At 39.1% G+C, this 22198-nt stretch overlaps 1 protein-coding gene across 1 annotated transcript; it reads left to right on the plus strand.

The window, feature by feature from the left end:
• The first annotated feature begins 14 nt into the window (after positions 1 to 14).
• LOC146512387 (inactive all-trans-retinol 13,14-reductase) lies at positions 15 to 19594 on the plus strand. The gene is made up of 11 exons (XM_085170763.1): positions 15 to 4473; positions 7724 to 7906; positions 8156 to 8397; positions 8499 to 8694; positions 9646 to 9843; positions 9928 to 10047; positions 10159 to 10297; positions 10884 to 10993; positions 11487 to 11653; positions 11845 to 12004; positions 14184 to 19594. Exons 1-11 carry the CDS (start codon positions 4317 to 4319, stop codon positions 14351 to 14353), a joined length of 1842 nt encoding a protein of 613 aa, XP_085026889.1. The 5' UTR covers positions 15 to 4316; the 3' UTR covers positions 14354 to 19594.
• Positions 19595 to 22198: the final 2604 nt, after the last annotated feature.

The following is a 22198-nucleotide window of genomic DNA, read 5'->3' on the forward strand; positions in this document are numbered from 1 at the left end:
TATTAAATAGTGATAACTACTCACTGATTTGCGTCCAACATCACTGACTGTAAGTCAACATCTCGCCCATGTTACTGTACAGAAGGGGGTCAAAGTCCCAAGAGAGTCAGTACTACTAATCGGATTTCTTTGCTGCGGTAGAGTCAGTCACGCTTCCTGTATCAAAGTCTTTAAGCTTATTCCACATTTCATCCTGACTTCCATTTTGAGCTCTCCATCCAATTAGTGACGCTTTCAGTGCTGGCATCAGGAAATACAATTAAAGAGCTCAACATTTGAGTCATCAAAGAACTCAACATCTACCTGTCAAATAGCTTTTTGAAGAGGTTTCATTTTTTCCAATATTGTAAGAATATTATAATAACACAAAAGATAGATGATGGGGCTGCTGGGTACAGATTACAAATCAGAGTATAGAGACAGAAACTAAAACAAATACAAAAAAGGAGCAAAAAAGGATTTTTGAAACACAACCTATAAATATATATAATTATCACATAATTTACCAGTAAATAGTAAACAAATTATTGCATGATGACTTGTTTATATAAATGTTATTATAAAGAATAAGTAAGATCAAAAGATCAAAAGAAGAATCACTTTTAAATTGCACCAATTGTGAGTCTAATAAAGTTTTTGTTGTAATTTTAGTGTAATGTAAAACGGGGGAGTGAAAGCATTTTGAAAAGCCTCAACATTGCTGAACATCAAGTACACAGGTGTGGGGTAACCGGAGTTTTTCTGCCTATTATCAAACCAATCAGTCACTCCCTGCTTGGCTGGGTCTCAACTAATAATCAAAACTGTTTCGTATTTTCAGTCTACAAACAGAGAAATCAACAGGTCAGCACGAGTGGAACCAAATCCAAATAAAATGGATGAACACATAGATAATGTATAAAATAGGGGCATAGCTTCTCAGTCTAAAATGTGAAACCTATGCAAAAGTGCCATAAAGCTGTTTTCTTTCTAATGGCCAGTAGGGGGTAAATCTGGCACTTTAAGACAAGTAGACTTATTTTTTCAAGTCTAGTCAAGTCTGGTTAAACAGCCCTAGACTGCCATGCTCTCTGATCTCAGTTAATACTTTTCTGATGAGTTTACGGTCTGAATCTGTACTTACTAAAGACAATATGATATTTATTTGTAAATTTTTGTCACCTTTAATGTCCAGATGGACACTAAATCAGGGTATTCTCATGACTGTATAAGCGTCACAGTTTTTCTTTCACTTGCAATGTTCGATTTCATAAAGCTAAAATCTCAGCAAATCAGCTACATTCATCTTGTATATGCTGTCTAGAAGGAAGAAAAAAAGATTTTAAGAGGTGAGGTGTGTATGAGCAACTGCCCGGGGACCCTCAGTAGTCTTCATCAGAGTCTGCAGTCAGAAGAGACCAGCAGCCGAGCTTGGGGGCTTGTGGGCTGGAGTGCAAGCTTCTTAAGTACAGCAACCCTAATAGCTGCTGCGGTTTACTTAGACCCCCTCTGTCCTATCGATCTTTTTGAGTTAACATCAATCATTTCTTCTTCTTAACCATCAATGTGCCTTTAAGTCTCCATTCCTATAGGACTGCTGAAAGATGATTAATTTGAAATATGATAACTGGCTACATACCACAGGCTTTTGAGGTGGTGACAATAAAGCCATTACTTAAAAAGGCCTTACCTGATCCAGCGGTGTAAACTAACTGTAGAGCAGTTTCTATCCTTCTTTGCATTTCAAAAATTCTTAAAAGAGTAGTTTTAAAACGGTAAGCGTATCATTTGCAAAGAAATGGTTGAAAAGCTTCAATCAGGATTTTGAGCACACCATAGCACAAAACAGCAGCAATACTTTTTACATTATGCTTCCCTGAAGTAATATTATTAGAAAACACTGTACATATTTTTATTGGTATTTCAGATGTTAACTAGATTCACCTGTATTTCTAATGCTATAACAACTCTTAATGTCTTAAACCCACAAGAGTTACTCAGCCTGCTGAACTGCAAAGGCATAAAACATGACACATGCATATAAAGTCTAACGCAACTTGTCTATAGTGTATTATCTTAATTGCCTTATTAGATTACAGATATTCATGTTACGGTTCTGGGTCAGTTTGACCCAGTGTTTTGAGTTATGTTTTGGTGTGCTTTTGCATTTTGGATTCTTTTCTTATTATGATGATAATGATGATTATGACTCTATGTTTCAGTTATTCTTGTTTAGGGATTAGTTCGTAGGTTTTGTTCTCATGTTTATTGCAGGTTTAGTTCAGTGTCTAGTCTGTCTCTCAGTGTCGTGTCTGCGTCTTTGTTTAGTGGTGTCTTGTTTCCTGTTTTACTCTGAAGGTTCATGTTCCTGTCTTATGTCAGTGTTCCAGTGTTCCCCCTGTCTCGTTAGGTCTTATTCCTCCCAGCTGTGTTCCCCTTCTGTCTCTAATTCCTTGATGACTTCCTCAGTGTATTTAAGCCCAGTGTGTCTTTGTGTCAGTGTCGCGTTGTCTGTTAAGATTCCAGTCATTCTAGCTACACTTCATAGTTTTTCAGTCTCTCTTCTGGTCATGTTCATAGTAATCTGCTCCTGTCATGTTCTCATAGCCTTTCATGTACCAGTCCAGAAGACTGTCCTTTGCTTTTTCTTGTCGTGTGCATAGCTCTTAGTTACAGTCTAAATCAGAGTCTTAGTTTTTCTTAGTCTTTAGTTGTTTCCCAGTTTAGGCCCTTTGTTTAGGTCATTGCCATAATTTATGTTTGGTTCTTTTTGCTTTACTGTTTACCGGCCCTAATAAAGGCTCACTTTAAGTTCAGTAAACATTTTTGCCTCCGTCTGTGTCCGCACCTGGGTCCACCAAACACCCTCCTCACGGTCTGCCCTCGCAGACCGTGACAATTCAGAGTTGCTCTAATGTATATGGGCTTCCTGTGAGTTGGTTGCAATAACAAAATGGGATGTTACCTTTAAATTACCACCTGTTATAGGAATCTGAAATAAATTGAGACAACCAGATTGGCTTTATGAATTTGTAACCTTTGTAATAGGTTCAAATATGGAAGCAGTCTTCATGCTTTTTTGACCAAGAAAGGTTGTAAGCCTAGAATGTTTATTACAAGTTATCTGCTGTGGTCACAGGATGCTGTTCGAACACTGTCATAAAAAAAAGATCACCGTGTACTGATGTACAGGTGCATCTGAAAGAATAAGGTAAGCTTGACAGAGCAAAATCTCACAAGTCTCACTTACACATTTCACAAGTGTTACAGGCTGAAGTTTGATAGCTCAACAGGCAATGGACCCAACCCCAGCATTACACAAAACCATCAACATGTAGCAATTATTTACATCTGCATTTAATATAAAAAAAAAATCTACTTGAAGTTTAAGGCTACATTTCTGTCTGCCACAATTTCAAATTCCTTCCGACCATCGTAGCAACTTGTTGCTTCATTGTGGTTCACCCTATCTGTGGCTGCAGATTAAATCTGTAGCTCAAAGTCGAATGAACGAAAGTGTAACTTGAGTGCAAAGTTCATGAGTGGATTACGTTAAGAAAAGTAGATCAACTAGTAATCCATATATAGCTTATTTTAAGAGAAATATATCATTGGTGCAGCAGGTCTAATTTCAGTGTTATTAGGCTCATTTTCTTCTATCGTGTAAGAAGTCTGACTCTTATATTCACCAGTAATGATTCTTAAAATGCTAAAATTTACTGAAGCAAGTTCCCTCAGATGCCCTGTTGTAAAAACATAAAATTGGTCATGAAGTCCAAGAAGACTTCAATACAATATTATCTAAATTGTCTTATCAGATACGAGCAATTACAACTATCTCTATCTAGATTTGCCGTGCATGCTCTAGATTGACTGAATGCAGTTTATGCAATAAATTGGGTTATTGATTTGAAATTAATATCTTTAGTATTTGTTCTTTAAAACAATTGGCATTCAGATCCCCCTACATAGTGTCAGTATCTTTAACATTTTAGGAATTTCTTCAAAAAAACAACAACAAAACAATTAGACCAGTTCCTAATTTTCCTTTGATGTTTTTGTCTGTGCCCTAAATGAGTGCTCAGCAAAAAAAGCATAGCACACCATCGTTATTGTAATCTGTTATCACAGGAAAAATGGGCCTTTCGCCACTTTACTGCTTGTCATAACACATATATCACTACATAGCAATCTCTTGCCCCCTTTTCCCCAGACCTTTGGCACGATAAAAGGTGCCTCATCAGGGAGGGAAGTGTTTAGATCACACCTGCAATCGCTGCCGTGTACAGTCCTGCTGCAGATCGAGCTCCAGAATCAGCGATTTGACAGCCTCTGAGATGTGGCTCTTGATTTTCTTAGTCTGCCTGCTCATATGTGCAGGTAGCACATACTGGTACCTGTTTGGGAAACCGAGCCCCTTCTCGCTCGACTCAGTGAGACCGCCTGCACCGCGGGAGTTTGATCAGAAGAAGCGCGACAAAGTCATCAAGCAAGGTAAAATGACTGCAGGTGAAAAGAGCTGCATGCAGCATCAGAATAAAGTTGTTCCTGGATAGTCAGAATTCCTGGATAATTAGCCCAGCCTAGAAAGGGAGGGGAACATAAACAACTTTTTATTTTTATTGTCTTTTATCCTGTCTTCCTTCTCTCACCCCAACCGGTCGCAGCAGATGGCCGCCCCTCCCTGAGCCTGGTTCTGCCGGAGGTTTCTTCCTGTTAAAAGGGAGTTTTTCCTTCCCACTGTCGCCAAAGTGCTTGCTCATAGGGGGTCATATGATTGTTGGGTTTTTCTCTGTATCTATGAAGCGCCTTGAGGCGACTTTTGTTGTGATTTGGCGCTATATAAATAAAATTGAATTGAATTGAATTGAAATTGAATTATATCACTTCAAGATATTATGGCCTAACTTTAATAAAAAGTCAGTGAGTCATTCATACAGGAAGAACGAATTCAAATCTTTCTTCAAAAAGTTCAACTTACGGGTGTGATTATTATATTATGCTCCTCTTTTTATAAAAATGATTTTTAACAAATAAAGGCTACGTCCACACGTACCCGGGTATTTTTGAAAACGCAGATTTTTCTATGTGTTTGCACCTTTCGTCCACACGTAAAGGAGATTTTTAAAAACTCCGGCCAGGGTGGATATTTTTGAAAACTCCGTTTTTGCATTTAGTGTGGACGAGAAAAATGGAGAAAACGCAGAGTCAAAGGTGTGCGCATTTTTTGACGTCACACTGTGCGCCACGTTATTGTTTCGGTGAAATGAATTTCTACAATACTATTGACCCTGTGCACGAGAAAATGCTAACTTCCTGGTTTGAGACCGGATGTGGGGTTGTACATTTCCGGTAGCTTTACTTTGCGGTCAATCGCTACTGCAAAGATATACTCCAAAATTGATGTCCAAAACTCGAAAACGGAACGATCGCGTTAAGTTACAAAGAGGAGAAGGTGGGAACACTCACCACTGTTGTGTCATAAAAATCTAATGATCAATTTTGACGTTTAAAGAGTTTAGATCGATCAGTGCACATAGCTAACGTGCACATAGTCAATATGACTATGTGCACGTTAGCATATGCTACTTCCGGTGCGGAAACTCCTGTGGGGAGCTTTGTTTCCGGTGTCCTATTCGCGCCCTGTTTACGGTCCAAAACAAGTTAAGCAAATAAATAAATAAAGCGGCGATTTACATTTCTATAGATGTCTCGGGCATTTACCCAATATATCTGTAAATGATGTTCATCGACTTGTCGATATTTTTCCCCCACGCCTCAGGGGAAAAGAGAAAATGGATTCAAATGTTATATTTCTCAGCTGTCCCTCGTTTATCGCGGGTGTTATGTTCTAAAAATAACCAGTGATGGGTGAAATCAAGTAGCCAATTTTATTTTTTGACGGTGCAAAACGTTTCGTGTACATCGTGGACATACAGCACTGCACTTCAGAGTCACACTGCTAGCATCGATGCAGCGATTCTGTACTGTACAGGAGAGACGGAGGAGATCGTCTGCAGCGATCAGGACGTAAAAAAGCATGCAAACTTGCACTAAAAAAATCTGCGAAACAGCGAGGTGAAAGGTGAACCGCGTTATAGCGAGGGACCACTGTAATTTTGAAGGTAAGTCACAACATACCCTTCGTAAATACTAATGTGTAGAAACCGTTACCAGCAATCATTAATTTTTTGTGTGGCTTTTTTTCACGGTTTGTTAACATGCTGTGTGGGTGTGTACTTGACTAGCTGATATCGACATAACGGAAAACATCTGGTTTGACTATTGTTCACCTGTAGTTTGAATGCTGAACATTTGCCTGTTTAAATCATAAGACCAGTCACTATACAGAGATGTGCTTCTGAATGTGGACGATGTGTCTTCTGCTGCAGTTCTGCTTGTGTTTAGTGATGTAAACAACTGATCGATCTAAACTCTTTAAACGTCAAAATTGATCATTAGATTTTTATGACACAACAGTGGTGAGTGTTCCCACCTTCTCCTCTTTGTAACTTAACGCGATCGTTCCGTTTTCGAGTTTTGGACATCAATTTTGGAGTATATCTTTGCAGTAGCGATTGACCGCAAAGTAAAGCTACCGGAAATGTACAACCCCACATCCGGTCTCAAACCAGGAAGTTAGCATTTTCTCGTGCACAGGGTCAATTCCATCTTTGTTTACTTTTTCCCACCGAGGCTTCTAGACTTCTGATTGGCCAACATTTCTGCACGGTTAGGAAAATATCGCCACCTGTTGTTTTGGCATGTTCCTAACAGCGTTTTCCTTCATTTCTGCCTTTACGTGTGGACGGGATTATTTTTTAAAACGAAAACGGAAAATCTCCGTTTTCAAAAATACCCGTGTACGTGTAGCCAAAGAGTTCTATATTATATCTATTTTGTACGTAAAGTTTTACATTTAGGCCAAATTATAAAAAGCAAAAATATTCAAAAGCTTAACTGTTAAAAATCAGTTAAACAAAAATTAAAACACATTCTGTTATTAATAAACCCTATATTTAAAGAAGTAAAATTGCCACATGGGGGCAGCACGTTTGTTAACACTGGTGCAAACTGTTCCCTTGCATTAAGAAGATTCCTGGTTTGTGCTCTAGCTGGAGTGGGTTTCCTCCTACAGTCCAAAAACAAGCCTGTGAATGTAATTGGTGATTCTAAATTGTACATGGATGCTGTATGAAAGCACGCAGTATTTTAGTGCACTAAAATTCCAGTTTCTATGTTAAGCAAAGTCACTGTTACTTTAAAAACCTTTACTTTGCATTGAACAGAGGTTTCTGTGACACCAGTCTGATGAGGTAAAGATTTTTTTTAAAAGAGATGTCTATCATTAAATAAATACATAGATAATGAATATAGATATCTGAAATGAATTTGCTATAGTCATTATAAGTGCTGATACTGTTATCTTAGTGATCTTAGAGATGAGAAAACGTCACTAAATAAACCGACTGTTTTTCCATGTGTGTTTTATCTTAATTAGATTACAGCTATTGCTAATGGGAAAACACAGATACAGGCACCAGTTCAATGTTTATGACAAGAGAAGTGTGCAGCACAACCTTCAGCCTGTATTATGTAACACAGGTTGCGAACGATGCATTTTGACGCCCCAGTTTCAGCACTTGGACGCGATAAAATTTACAATGGACTTTTATGATAACGATGTGAACTGGAACAAAAATCTTTACTAGGTTAACACCACCATCTGTATGTTTCTGTGCAGGTTTCAGTGTTGACAAAGTGCCCGAGAACCTGGATGTCATCGTCATCGGCAGTGGTATTGGTGGTCTGACGGCTGGAGCCACACTGGCCAAAGCAGGAAAGAAAGTGCTGGTGCTGGAGCAACATGACCAGGCCGGAGGCTGCTGCCACACTTACATAGAGAAAGGCTTCGAGTTTGATGTCGGTGAGAAATCTTAGATGACTGACACATAAGTATCACTCTTTTTAAGGAACTGTTACATTTTCCATAACAGTCATTTGGAGAATCATTCGAGATTCATGCTAACAGCTTGAATTACATAAATAATAACTGACACAGAAAGAATAATGACACAACTAAAGCAATAAGCTGATGATAATTTGGTCTGTCTAGGGTGACAGTCCTAAAAATCATTAATTTCTATCTAAAAATGTTCACTTCCTTCATCTTCAGGGCTTCACTACATTGGCCAGCTCCATGAGAACGGTCTGCTGCGTATCGCCTTTGACCAGATCTCAGAGGGCCAGCTGGAGTTTCACCAGCTCGATCAACATTTTGACACCATTCAAATCGGCCTGGGCAACGAAAAACGAGAGTACACGATCTACTGTGGGAAAACTGAGATGAAAGCTCACCTGAAGAAGCAGTTTCCTGATGACACAGAAGCCATTGACAAGTTCTTTAAAATCATGAAGGTGCTGTTGTTACTTCATCACTTATTACACACATATTTCAGTCTCAACTGTCGGAAGCTTTAAAAATAAAATGCTTACAAATTCCCCTGGTTTTTCAACAGATCTCAGCTAAGAAGACGCACTATCTGGCAACTCTCAAGCTTATCCCGCAGTGGGTGTCTTTATTCCTGCTGAAGTCAGGCATTGCAGACCTCATCTCTCCAGTTTTCCGCCTCTCCGGCACATGTGCGACAGATTTTGTGAACACCCTGACCAGCAACAAGGATCTCCATACCATCTTTTCTTACTTTTTCTATGGTATGTACTCAAAAAGTTATCGTTATAACAGAAAACATAAGATCTAATATATTAATTAATTTATTTATTTATATTTTTGCCACTGAAAATAAAATGCTTTTGGATAACTAGAAGTCAAAATTTAAGGTTGTTATATCAAAATCTTGAGTCAGATATCTCAAAATTTCAACTGAACTCCAACCTGAAAAAAAACTTTTGATTTTGAGTTAAGTTGAAAATTGTTCCATATCATGAGACACACAACAAAAGAAGACAAACAAAAAAAAAGAGAGAGAGACACATACACAAGCCTTGCTATGTTAAATCAATACCAACAGTAATGTCTTGCCACATCACAGAAGTGTGATCCAATGTGTCCCGAAGATGGGTGGGAGCTTGGGTTTCCCATTAGTTTTTAGAAATCATATACTGTATATTTGGTACATATTTGGGGACAAGTTAAAAGAGAAACCCATCATAAGGTGTCTGGAATCAGGTGTTAGGACACCGGTTGTCAGAAGATCTTTTTTTAATGGTCAAGAGCAGTTAAAAAAAAAAAAAAAATCTCTCATCGAGGCTCTAATGAGTAAAAGCGTCATAGCATATGATTTACATCAGTCCTCGAGGTGGACATGGTTACTCCGAACTTGTATTGATTTGCAGTGACACTTCTAGGTAAGAGAAATAGAGGCTGTAATATTATCAGGGGCCCACAATGATAAGACTACAAACCCTGAGATAAATATAAAAAGTTACTGTGCGCAATATGTACTGTATAATAGGGGTATGCAATTCATCAACTTTTTAAAAATTCTGTTACAATTTTGTCTTCTAGCAATTAATCAAAATAACAAATATTGTGCCTCATTCTGTTTTGCAGTAATTCCCTTCCTCAGTAATTCCGCCCCTGTAAAAAAAGGCCAATTTCATCCCTTGTGGCAGATTTAGTTCACTTATTCTTTATGCATATAGGTGTGCCACCAAAGGACTCCAGTGTCCTGATGAATGCCCTCATGATTCATCACTACAAACGAGGAGCGTACTACCCTAAAGGCGGGGCCAGTGAGATTCCTTTCCACATCATTCGCACCATTCAGAAATATGGTGGAAACTGCCTGGTGAGAGCTCCCGTCTCCCAGATCCTGGTTAATGAAGAGGGAGCTGCTTATGGTGAGAGCAGAATCCACCTCATTTTTAAAATCAGTGTAAGGTTAAGATATTGTCAAGTCAATAGTGTGTGTTTGTTTGAGATAGGTGTAAAGGTGAGGAAAGGTCAAGAGGAGGTGGAAATCCATGCGCCTGTGGTGGTTTCAAACTGTGGAATCTTCAATACGTTCCAGAAACTTCTACCCCCTGAGGTACAAGCCAAACCAGGTGAGAAACTTTACTGAAACTGAGGTAAAGTTGGCCAGAGCGACAAATGCAGGTGAAGTGAAGATGATACAAGGTGATAAATAATGTCTAAGTAATGCTTCTATATTATAGATATTCAGCAACGACTGAACATGATGAAACATGGCAGAGGATCATTATTAGTCTTCTCTGGCTTTGATGGAACAAAGGAGGAACTGGACCTCGTTTCCACTAATTTCTGGCTGTTCAAAGACAATGATATGGACAAGTCGTGAGTATTGCAGAGCACCGATTGCAAAGAAGAGAAAGGCAGCATTAACCAACCACAAGGGGGTGCTGCCGTATCAGAATAAACAAGAAAATCTCTCCTGCTCAAGTCTCACACATTTTTATAGATCCAATCTTATTTCAGAACAAAGAAAAAACACAGTAGCTGAAGATTATGCTAAATATTTTCTGTAAATAAACACAGTATATGGCTTATGATGTTGTTTTTTTAAAAGTTAAAGGTCCTTTCTTGTTCGCTATATAGGGCAGAAGATCAGTCATGTTCATCTCCTTTCGTCTGTGTTTTGCCCAGTCTCCGTGTGCTCTATTTTCCCTCTTTTCTACTTTTTCTTTACCCACCCAACCGGCCATGCTTGAGCCTTGTTCTGCTGGACATTTCTCCCTGTTAAAAGGGAGTTTTACCTTCCCACTGTTGCCTAGTGCTTGCTCATAGGGAGTCACTTGATTGTAGGATTTTCTATAGGTGAGGTGACTGTTGATGACCGGTACTACCTAAATAAACCTTAATTTAATTGAAACAGAGTTAAGATTGCTCTTTATGGGATTTATGATTTTTTTTTTAATTTTAGGATGGAGGACTACTTTGGATTGAGCAGAGAGGAAGCACCTGATAACGTCCCCATGATGTTCGTCACAGTGCCATCTTCTAAAGACCCTGAAGCCAAGATAAGACATCCTGGTACATATGAATAACAATTACTCACTATTTCTACAGTTTCCAAAGGATATTTGTTGAGATCTAACAAAACATATTTTAAATGAGGATTAAAGTGCTCCATACTCTCAAGACTCTTTGCAAGCTTTGAATGACTTTGAATAAGTAACACTGTCCATCCCTCTGCCTGAAAGAAGCTGTTTTAGCTCCCTTCCCCCTTTCTTTAAGCCATCCTTCTTCTGATAGGCTGGCTCGATGACTATATTAGGACATCCTCTCTGTTTGATACTATAGAAAGCCAAGAGAAGAAAAAACCTGTCAAAAACTGGGCATTGAGGGCAGTCTGAGGTCTCAGCTTTTTACATGAACATATGTTGACCTCAAAATTTTAAACGTCGAGCACGTCAAGTATTTAGCTTTAAAATAAAATATATCCTTTGGCATATTTTATACGATCTCACACAGAGCTGAAAGTCCACACAAATTAAGAGTGGTGACTTTCTGTTTATTTCTACAGGAAAATCCTGCATGACAATACTCACCATGGTTAACTATGAATGGTTTGAGCAATGGAAAGACACTACTGTGCGCAAAAGGGGTGATGAATACTACAATTACAAAATGCGATTTGCTAAGAACATCTTTGAGTGGGCCTGCACTGTGTTCCCTAAAATTAAAGACAAGGTAGGATCCGTCATGTTTAGATGTGATTCTGCTGTTTTTTCTGCTGTATGTTAAATTTAATAAAAAGTATACTTTTAAGGAATAAAGAAACAAATCAAAAGCTATTGGTAATGTATACAAACTATTAATGCTTGTTTGTTGACATCAAGTAGGAAGGGTTTTGTTAAATCTGCATGTGTTGTGTTTTCCAGTTGGTTTTCCAGGATGTGGCGACGCCACTGACAAACATGCACTACCTGGGTGCTCAGCATGGAGCCATGTACTCCGCTGAGCACAACCTGGAGCGTTTCCATGCTGAGGCCGTAGCCAAAAACAGATGCAACACCCCAGTCAAGAACCTATACATCTCAGGTATGAATTTAAATCCTATCAATTAGGTTTTAGGATAGAGTAAAGGAAGGGTACATAGATATATTCCCAATCATCAGATTATTTTGAATCAGCTAGAAATCAAACCAAGCGTTTTTGGTTTAGCAGTTAGCTTTATGAGTATTGACAGGACTTTAATTTAAGACCACTTTTCAGTTTCACAAATAAATAATAAATTTCATAAATGAAAGGTAGAAACAGCAACACTGAGCTGTGAGCAACTGTGAGCAACTTTATACACAAAAGTGACCCGTGGTCCTCAAGCTCCCTATAAAAATGCATACAGATTTACCGTACAGCAAAGTTTAACCAATCTTAAACTGTTGCTGCAAGAATGCAAGCTGTTTTCTAGATAACTGAATAATAAAACTTGATTTAAGCTGAAGGAAATACTACTTTTATAGAGAATATAGGCAGCACGGTGGCACGGTGGCACTGTTGCCGCACAGCAAGAAGGTCCTGAGTTCAATTCCACCATCAGGCCGGGGTCTTTCTGTGTGGAGTTTGCATGTTCTCCCCGTGTTTGTGTGGGTTCCTTCCGGGTACTCCGGCTTCCTCCCACCGTCCAAAGACATGCATCTTGTGGGGATAGGTTAACTGGATAATCCAAATTGCCACTAGGTGTGAATGTGAGTGCGAATGGTTGTCTGTCCCTGTGTGTTGGCCCTGCGACACACTGGCGACCTGTCCAGGGTGTACCCCGCCTCTCGCCCTATGACAGCTGGGATAGGCTCCAGCGCCCCCCGCGACCCTGAAAAGGATAAGCGAATGGATGGATGGATGGATAGAGAATATAATGCTCTTAAGCTTATCTTTTTTTCAGGCTTAATGATGAGCTGTTCTTTGAAAAAGCATAATAACTGCACTTGGTTCCAAGATTATCTGGTTCTTGAAAACCATCATCTTATTTGTGGGACTGGGAAATTGGCTTTTGATTATAGCGTTTACAGCTATCTGCAGAAGCTTGTAAAATTAGATCGGCTAATCCCTTTTAATCCACATATCTCACTACTGTATAGTTCTGTGTAAATAATCATACGATAATTTTTAATCCTACAACTGTTTATAACTTGCATAGTTCACATTTCTGTATAACTGTATATCTCAGATTTCTGTATAGTTTTTTTTAATTTTTTTTTATTTCATATTTATATCCTGTTCATAGCTTGTACTCACTACAGCCTGTACATACTTATAGTTATAGAATATTCATAACATACTTCACACCGTGTACATTATAACATACCATAATAGACCCATTTCTGTAACATACTTACATATCTATATTATTGCTAATATATATTGTAATATATCTATATCACTAAAGCACTTCTGGATGGATGCAAACTGCATTTCGTTGCCCTGTACCTGTGCATGTGCAATGACAATAAAGTTGAATTCTATTCTATTCTATTCTATTAATCAATATAAGTCCCTTTTGGTGAACAATGTACAGTTTTCTTGGAATTGACATTTTTCATGCTGATGTCCTTGCCTTCTTGGTATTATGTATATGATAACTTTATGGGCTTTTATTGCTTTATTGTATTTTCATGCACTCAGCGCCTTTTCCTGTTTAAATGAAAGGTTCGAGAGGAGGTGGAAGGATAGTAATTGACTAAGATAATGCTTTTAAATATGACAGTTTACTTTCGCTGTATCTGTTAGCAGCAAATAAGTCGCCTTTTGCTGGATGACTACACTGGTGCTGTGAAAACATGATCATAAAAAAGTCGGATATATTATTGGGGGCGATCGTGGCTCAAGAGTTGGCAGTTCGTCTTGTAATCAGAAGGTTGCCGGTTTGACAGTCTCGGTCGTTGTGTCCTTGGGCAAGACACTTCACCCGTTGCCTACTGGTGGTGGTCAGAGAGCCCGGTGGCGCCAGTCTCCGGCAGCCTCGCCTCTGTCAGTACGCCCCAGGGCAGCTGTGGCTACAATAGCTTGCCATCACCAGTGTGTGAATGTGTGTGTGAATGGGTGAATGACTGAATGTAGTGTGAAGCGCTTTGGGGTCCTTACGGACTAAGTAAAGCACTATACAAATACAGGCCATTTACCATTTATTTAAGAAGCTTCAGAAGAAAGAACACACCGATTTGAATCTGTCTTCCAAGTAATGTCTCATACAGAGGTATGCATGTGTGGCTGTGTCTTCCAGGCCAAGATGTGTTCAGCAATGGGATAGCTGGTGCTCTGCATGGTGGACTCCTCTGTGCCTGTGCTGTGTTGGACCGCATTATCTACATTGACTTGCTCCTCCTCAAGAAGAAGCTGAAGAGAAGGAAAGCCAGAGAAGTGGCAAAGCTGGCTCAGAAGAAACTGCAGTGAAATTGCTCTCTTCTTCCCCTGCAGGACAGAAACGGAACTACACAAGTAGGGTACAACAGGACCCTGAAATATTGTGGGAAGCTCACGAGAACACAATACTTGTTTAAATTCTCAAATCCTAATTTTTTACGTTAGAATTCACTTATTTGATGGATAGGATGTCTTGTTTGTATTAAGGGAAATAATCCACTTGCAATGAAGACTCAAATTTAAATAGATTTTAAATAGATTTTGGGTTTTTTTGTGTTTGAAATGATCATTATGACTGCGGCAGATACTAAAATAAAGTCTGTAGCCTGCTGGTTCACTCATAAAAATCATATTTTGTCACACTAACACATCCATTTCTCACCTTGTTTGGCTTTAAGGTTTTTATATATGCTAATCACAAATTATCTTAACAATATATTTAATAATCCATCAAGTACTTACAGATGTTTTCAGTTGTGGTTGTTGTGCTGTTAACAAATACTGAAAGCAATTTTAAGGAAACTGCAATGCTGTAATATTTAAATCAATATTTCTTAGGGGTGGGGATGGTTTTATGAGAAATGTGTATATATTCGTACTTTTTTTGTGTGCACATAAAAAAAAGATGCAGGATTTTCACAAATTATCATATCGATCTTTCAACAATGATTATTTTATAGTGTTGTGTCAAATAGGTTATTATTTTTGCTGTTTATTTAAAGATCTTTTACAGGTGAACTGAGATTATAAGGGCCCTGTGGGTTTAGTTCCCACCTATGTTGTTCTGACCTGACTTCTAACCCTCATTTTGTTTGTTTAACTGCTGAAATCAAACATATGAGGGGAAACCTCAGACTTCCTGCAGCAAGTGAACATTTCCTCAGTAAACGGTGGGCAGATTGGTTGACAAGCTGTAGTTTGTAGAGGACCACTGGGGGGATCCGAGGAGAAGAATGTCCCCTCTGTCCAGGCAGACGGTGGTATGCCAGCACCTCTTTCCCTCCCTGTTAGCCTCCCTCTGCTCTACAAACCCTGGATAGGCTCCTACTGCAGCTAAAGTTACAGTAAAAAAGCTGCAACCTTTACTATCGTTCATACAATGCTTTAGAATAAAAAGGGCCAAAATTAAATTCAAGGAATGAGGAGCTAATTATACCGACTGTGTCTGGCTAGAACTTCAGTACACCAAAACTTGTAATTACCATGGCATGATAAAGTGCGCAGCATCACCCGAAATAACTATTACTTTCCTACACTGAGTTCTGACTGACTCACAGACCAACTTAAATTCAGTTTTTCCCTTTTTTCAGTTCAGGAATCAAGTTAACTCATCCTTTTTTTTAGTGACGTGGCTTCATGGGAGTCAGCCTGTCGGATGGTTGGCCTGTCCATTAATTTGCACCAGGCTGAACTACTGGATGCAGCTCAAGGTGCCCAGAGAAAGACTCTTCCAACAGTGTACATTGTTGTTTTGAATGACAAAAACCACTGGACTGAAACATGTTTATGTTCCCTTCATTATTTTGTCCAACGTGACCTAATTTACATGAACCTAAACTATACTACATGATCTACAAAAGTAATTAAATGTCCATCAACCTATGCTATACTTTCTTTTCTTACTAATATGCTAAACTGGCAGCCTTTTTAACGTTACACCTGCAAAACATAAGCTGTAGATCACAGAGGAGGGTTGTAGGTTCAGAATTTTCTGTGTGAAGTTGCATATTCTCCCTGTGCTAATGCAGGTTTCTCTCGGGACCTCCAGGTTCTCCTGCAATGAAAATCCAAGTTAGAACTGCCTACGCATGGTTAGATCTCTAACCCATCCTGAAACTAGAGTTGGTGTTCTCGTCTTCTTTAATACCAATACAGATTACTTTATTTGGAGGTTTTACAGTTCCAGCAATTCTAACTTATCACAAATAAAAGTTTGTTCCGATGTAAATCCAAAAAGTAAATAACAGAGAACAAAAACTAAAGGGGTTGTTTCCTCTCAGTTTTCACTAAAAAGACAACCACATTCTGAAAAGAAAATTATGTGACCTAAAGTGGGCAGATCATAGGAGAAATTTGAGGTTTTCTTGACCAGCACAAGCGCCACCTCAACCCCCTTTCTCTTTTTTCCTCTCACAGACGGCTCCCACATGTTTAGACGCGCTCTTGCACCAGGAGAGGCCCAGAGGGTCAAATTTTAACAAAAGCAGTCCGTTCTTTCCACTGCTTTGACTACTCTGCAGATCTACACCGTTAAATGAGTGCTGCTGTGATTGACTGGCAGTCCAGCGACACAACCACCTTAAAAAAAGAAAAAAAGAAAAAGCATTTGCATAAAGCAGACAGCAAACTTGCAAACACTGTAGCAGCAGGCTTGGCTCAGCGAGTAGTCATGTTACCAGGCTCTCGTTTCTGTGCCTCAGCCAGATTTTCTTCTTTTCCAGATGTTGGAGCTCCTCCCTGCTGGCCGGCCACAGCCTCCCACAGCTTGCACTCAGCCAGCAACCACAGCTGCTACCAATATGAGAACTCTGAGAAGAAAGTTTTAGGCGACATAGAGGAGAGGAAGACCCAGTCTGAAGTTTGCACTTAGGATCAGACTGGGCTTAAAGGCAAGAGCAGGTGAAAAAAAGAAAGAGCCAGCCGAGTTAGGGTCACTCCTACTTTACTAACCCATCATAGTTGATGTTCTTTAAAACCTTTGTAAGCTGCATTATATATACACCCTTTTCCCCCACCGTCTAATATATAAAAACAAAACATTTTTTGTCATGTCTTTTTTTCTTGATTCCTTCAAAACAGTTGTTTTCCTGCTTTGCAAAGACCACAAACTTCTTCTGTGATTTCGATAAAAAGCTGATGTTTGGGGCCATCTCTGTTGAGCTAAATGGAAAATCCAAGAAAAATGGCAGCTTCCCCAGCTCTCTTTCGTCTGCATGAAAATCCTTCCACAATCTGAAACTAGTTGTTATGTCTTTACACTTAGAGCTCATAATATGAGCTTAATCATTTTTAAAGTCTCAGTTTAAGGTACATACTATATCACTGGATAAATATCTGCCTCTTTATTTGATTAAAGCTACACTGGCTTCACTATCTAGCTACCAAGTGCTCTACAAGTAGGGTTCAACAATGTTGTTGAACCAAAGCAGTAAATCTCAGTGTAGCTGCTGAACAATGAGCTTTCCATGTTGGCTAATTACGAAAATAACTCCTTTAACACTCTCAGTTTTCCTTTTACTTGTACTAAACATTGCCTATAGTTGCATTGAAATTAAGAAACTAATTACCAGACTGCACCAGACATGCATGCTGGCTGATAGGGTTAAAGTGCCTAAAACGGCAGTTCCTCCAAGGCCACTTGAAGCTAGCTCCAAAAGTGAATCAATCCCTGTGGAATGCCACATTAAAATACTGTATTTTACCCCCATATCTCACTTTGATACAAGAGCATCTCACCAAATTTGGACACTTCTCAGACCAAAAAACAAACATTTAGGCTTTAAAATCTAGACTCCAGAAATGAATATGTGACATCACGATGACACGTCTTCCTTTTATATACAGGTTATGATTATATCAGGTAGGCAGTGCATGCTTCATGCACAATTTAATTGTGTGGATTTAAATTCAGCACAACACCTTCTTTTTTTAAACGCACAAAAATTCTCCTTCCCAGCCTAACAGCAGAAATGAATGTGTCTTGGCAGGCCTATACTTTCCCTTTTCATCTGTTTGATATATTTGATGTAAGACTGCTGCATGTTTGGAGCTTGGCTGGGAGAGAGAGAGCAAGAGAGAACAGGGAAGAGAGAGGAAACAGGCCCAAGTGCCAGAGGGGCCCAAAGACAGGAGAACACTGGAGGCTAACTTTGTATATTCGCATCTCTTTTTTTTATGAAAGGGTAATTTTGGGTATTCATCCAGCGCACTTTTTAAAGTCAAGTGTCTATTCCTGTAATTATTACCTCTATATCGGTTAGATAGAAAACATCTGGACCGTCTTTATCCAGTCCTGAGTTTTGTGTCCATTTATTTAAAACTCAAACAGAATGAGTTGGCGCCATGTTGTTTAAAGAAAATTAAAGTAATAATTATCTGGCAGACTAAAGAGTCACCCTCAATTAAACCATGTGTTGAGCTGTACTGATGATATGAATCTCTGGCTTGAATCCATTATTAGCAATTTCTAACAGCTGAGCAATGTAACATAGAAAAAAAGATGTTATCTTTTTGCTTGAATGGAAGAATTTAACTCTTTGCTCTTTCACACCCATCTGCACTATGCGACTGCAGCTCCACCTTCCAGTGGATGCTTCGGACACAATCCAGTCTCATATTTCACCGTTTGGTCGTCACTCCAAGCCCATCCTCCACTAATCCTCATTTCCCTAATGCATCCGCATTCGTCATCTCATGTTTACATCATGAGGAAGCTTCTAAAGTTCAGGGGAGCTTATGCACTAGATGGGGCTCTTCTGTGGGTTTAATCCCAGTCAGCCCTCTTAGGCGATGACTCCTCAACACATGACTATTATAGACAGTCATTTTTTTTTTATGTGGCGTTTTTCCTTTTGTGAATCAGGCATCCAAGTATAGAAAGTGTTAAATGCTGCGCAGGCTGAGCAACCCTCTGGTGCACACTATGATTGCGGGGAAGTATAAATAAACTTCATTTAACTTTTTTTTCACATTTAAAATTAAAAGGAAGCTCACCTCAACAACATACCCTTTCCACATCCCTGCAAACGTGTTACACAGTTTGCTGAGACATGCTTAGCTCGTGATCTGCATGCACACCAAGTGTTTACTTTTGTACTTAACATAGAGGTGGGAAACATTTGGCCAGAAGGTGGCAGACTTAATACCTTCATAAACAGTTTAAACTGAATTTATTATTATTTATTTTTTGCATGTGGTACAAAAACTTATGGACTGTTATAATTAAATATGTTCTCCAATTAATTATGTCTCCACTTCAATCTCCAGCTGAGGTGCTTAGTTTTAATCTCCTCTGTGGTGTAGATTTTGTTTTCCTACTGGGAGGGGGTGTTTTCTCTGGCTTCTACTCACTGGTCCCAGATCTAAGTAAAAAGCCTTGCAAATTAATGACCCCAGAGGGGTCGTACCTACATGTTTTTACTTTGGCATTCAGGCACTGTGGAAAGGCAGGATTAGTTTAAACATCTAAAGGGGTTAAGGAATATAGCATGTAGACAATTTTGGGGGCTTCATAAAGGTTTTCTACCATCCCCTTTTCCTCTTTCAGTATGAGATAAAGACTAAGGCAAAGCTGGAGGTTATTATTACAGACGAGATGCTCTGGCTCATGATTCACCCTCATTGAACTCGTGTGTTTGGTCTTCCAGCGAGATGAGTGTGATTAAATTTCCCCACTGCAAACGCTGCACCACAGACAAAGACATCACTGGGACCACAATGAGTGACTCCACCTTTAGCCTTCTGGTCTATAGTTTTTCCTGCAAAGTAAGTTGCCACTCCAGGACATTTTGTATCCTTCATGCCACCGAGTGCCTGTAGTTGTGCACATATTTAAGATTTTCTGCATCATATTAGATCATATTTGTCTTTCTTATCAGTTTTCCCCTGTCTTGGGCCATTCAGCCTACACATAGAATAAAACTATATAACAAAAAACAAGATATAACGGGAGAAAATTACTACAAGTAATGATTATTATGGATAATCTGTTACATCCTTAATTAACAATTCAACTAAACTAAGTGCTAAAACGCTTAGAGGTTTGTTTTTGTTTGGCCAAACCTCTAAAATATTCATTTTTCTATGACAAAAGGTTAAGGAATACAGATAAAAATAGACTTGTAAACAAGAATAAAAGCTTAAGAAATAATTTGCTGCGCCTCTAGAGTTGGTAACAAAATAGAAAACTAAACAGATGAATAAAAAATTGATTAGCAACACAAGGAAATTATTTGAGAACTGAGCACTGATGTTATTGAGATTGTATACCTAGCTGAAATGTGTGTGGGTGGAATATACATAGCTACAAGTGATATAAAGGAGTAGGTAGCCTACTTGTTATGGCTTGTAATGCCCTGAAGGTGCTGGAGACAAGGAGTGCAGGAATCACTTTCCCTCTGTTTGCACAGACACTCACTCACTTAACAGTGAAATATGTTTACCTTTGATCTACATCAGGTTGGACATGGGTTTAAGAATGGTAACATTAACAACAGAGAAACAAAAATGAGGTTAAAAAGCGAGTGCATTATTTTAATGAGACCTGTTTTGTCAAAGTTTTCTTTAGGTTAGCCACACTATAGAGTAAAATTACTTGTTTGTTATGGTTAATTTAATCTTCAAAGGTACTAGTCATAACGTAGACTACTATACTGAAATACAATATGTTCCTATGATCCAGAAAATGTTGCATGCATAAGTAAGTACAGTATCAGCTGATGGCTGAGATGATGCTCCCCCACATGTCGCATGGGCAAATTTCAAAGGGTATACTTTACAAAACCAAGGAGATTATAATTGCCTTGAGGACTAACTATCAGCAACATGTCCCACTGGCTATCTGGAACTCTCAGGTGGACCTCGGGAGTTCATCTGACATTCACGCAAACCTCCAGTGATGACAACACAGTCGTCATCATGAAAGCCCAACAACGCCTTCACTCCCTCTGCAGGCTGAAGAAGTTGGATCTCCCCATCCTAGTCCTGACCGTATTTCACAGAGGCACCATAAACTGACAGAAATTGGAGAAGAAACAGAGCTGCTGAGAAAACTGCTGCCTCACATGCTGCCACATATTCAGGACATCTAGTCTTGAGGGCTGTAGATGCGGAGCAGTCAGGACTCCACTCACCTATCATATAACTTTGTCACACTCAAGGAGCCCGCAAGGAGACACAGAAGAATCAGATCAAGTACCAATAAACTGCTAAATAGCCCTCTTCCTTCAGCAATATGACTGCTTAACCAGAGAATGTGAACAGATTTTTTTTTAGCTTGCAGTAATATTTATAACAATTAAACACTGATTATACTTGCTGTTGTTTAGAACATTTTACCTGACACTGCACTACTGACCGGCTGATATGTGAAACCCCGCCCGTCTCAGGATGCACAGGCGTGCACTTAAATAGAATCACAGAGGTTGTGAATATATGCTACTATGCTGCTTTTAATTGAGCTTTGAGATAAATTATATTTTACTGGGAAAAAATGTGCTTTGCATAGAAGATGATGTAATAACTTCAATGAATGCATCTATACTGGTATACAGAATGTTTTTGTGTGACTAACCAAAAATCCTTCAGCCTGTTTTCATCTTTTTCCTTAAGGTTTTGTTTCCGAAGCTGAAGTCACAGTGCAGAGCATAGTACAGCCAGCCCTGCAGCTGTAAGTGCTTCCAGATGCTTAAAGAATTGAACTCATGTGTGGAACAGAACAAAAAGATGTTTCCCTCATTTATCTAAGCTATCCCCCGTTGCCGCCCCCTTTTCTTTTGCTTTTCTCAAATACATTTGTAGAACATAACATTTAGAGATTAAAATGTAAAAAGAAGAAGCACTTTTCTAAAGCAATGATATCAGAAGAGATATCAAGAGAAAGGTTTTGAAATAAAAAAAGAATCCTGGTCAGAAGTGGGAGGAGTGCTGCAGGGCTATAATCTTTTCTTACACTTTACTGCTGTGAACGACACAATAAAAACCTCTGCACGTGACCAGAACTACACTGCATAAAAAATGACAGCCCTGCTTCGAAGTGCAAAGACAAACTGTAGGATTTCATGGTGTGGCGAACGTCTGCCTGCAAAAAAGTCCTATGGACAAGTCAAACAGAGTTGGGTGGGATCGAGGCTGGGTTTAATGTGTGGGAGAAAGTGG

The sequence above is a fragment of the Neolamprologus multifasciatus genome, chromosome 8, assembly GCF_963576455.1.
Source record: "Neolamprologus multifasciatus chromosome 8, fNeoMul1.2, whole genome shotgun sequence".
Taxonomy (NCBI): domain Eukaryota; kingdom Metazoa; phylum Chordata; class Actinopteri; order Cichliformes; family Cichlidae; genus Neolamprologus; species Neolamprologus multifasciatus.

Coding starts and splice junctions, on each gene's coding strand:
- LOC146512387 (XM_085170763.1), top strand. CDS start 4,317: ATGTGGCTCTTGATTTTCTTAGTCTGCCTGCTCATATGTGCAGGTAGC. Junction 4,474..7,723: donor CGACAAAGTCATCAAGCAAG/GTAAAATGACTG, acceptor GTTTCTGTGCAG/GTTTCAGTGTTGACAAAGTG. Junction 10,048..10,158: donor TGAGGTACAAGCCAAACCAG/GTGAGAAACTTT, acceptor TCTATATTATAG/ATATTCAGCAACGACTGAAC.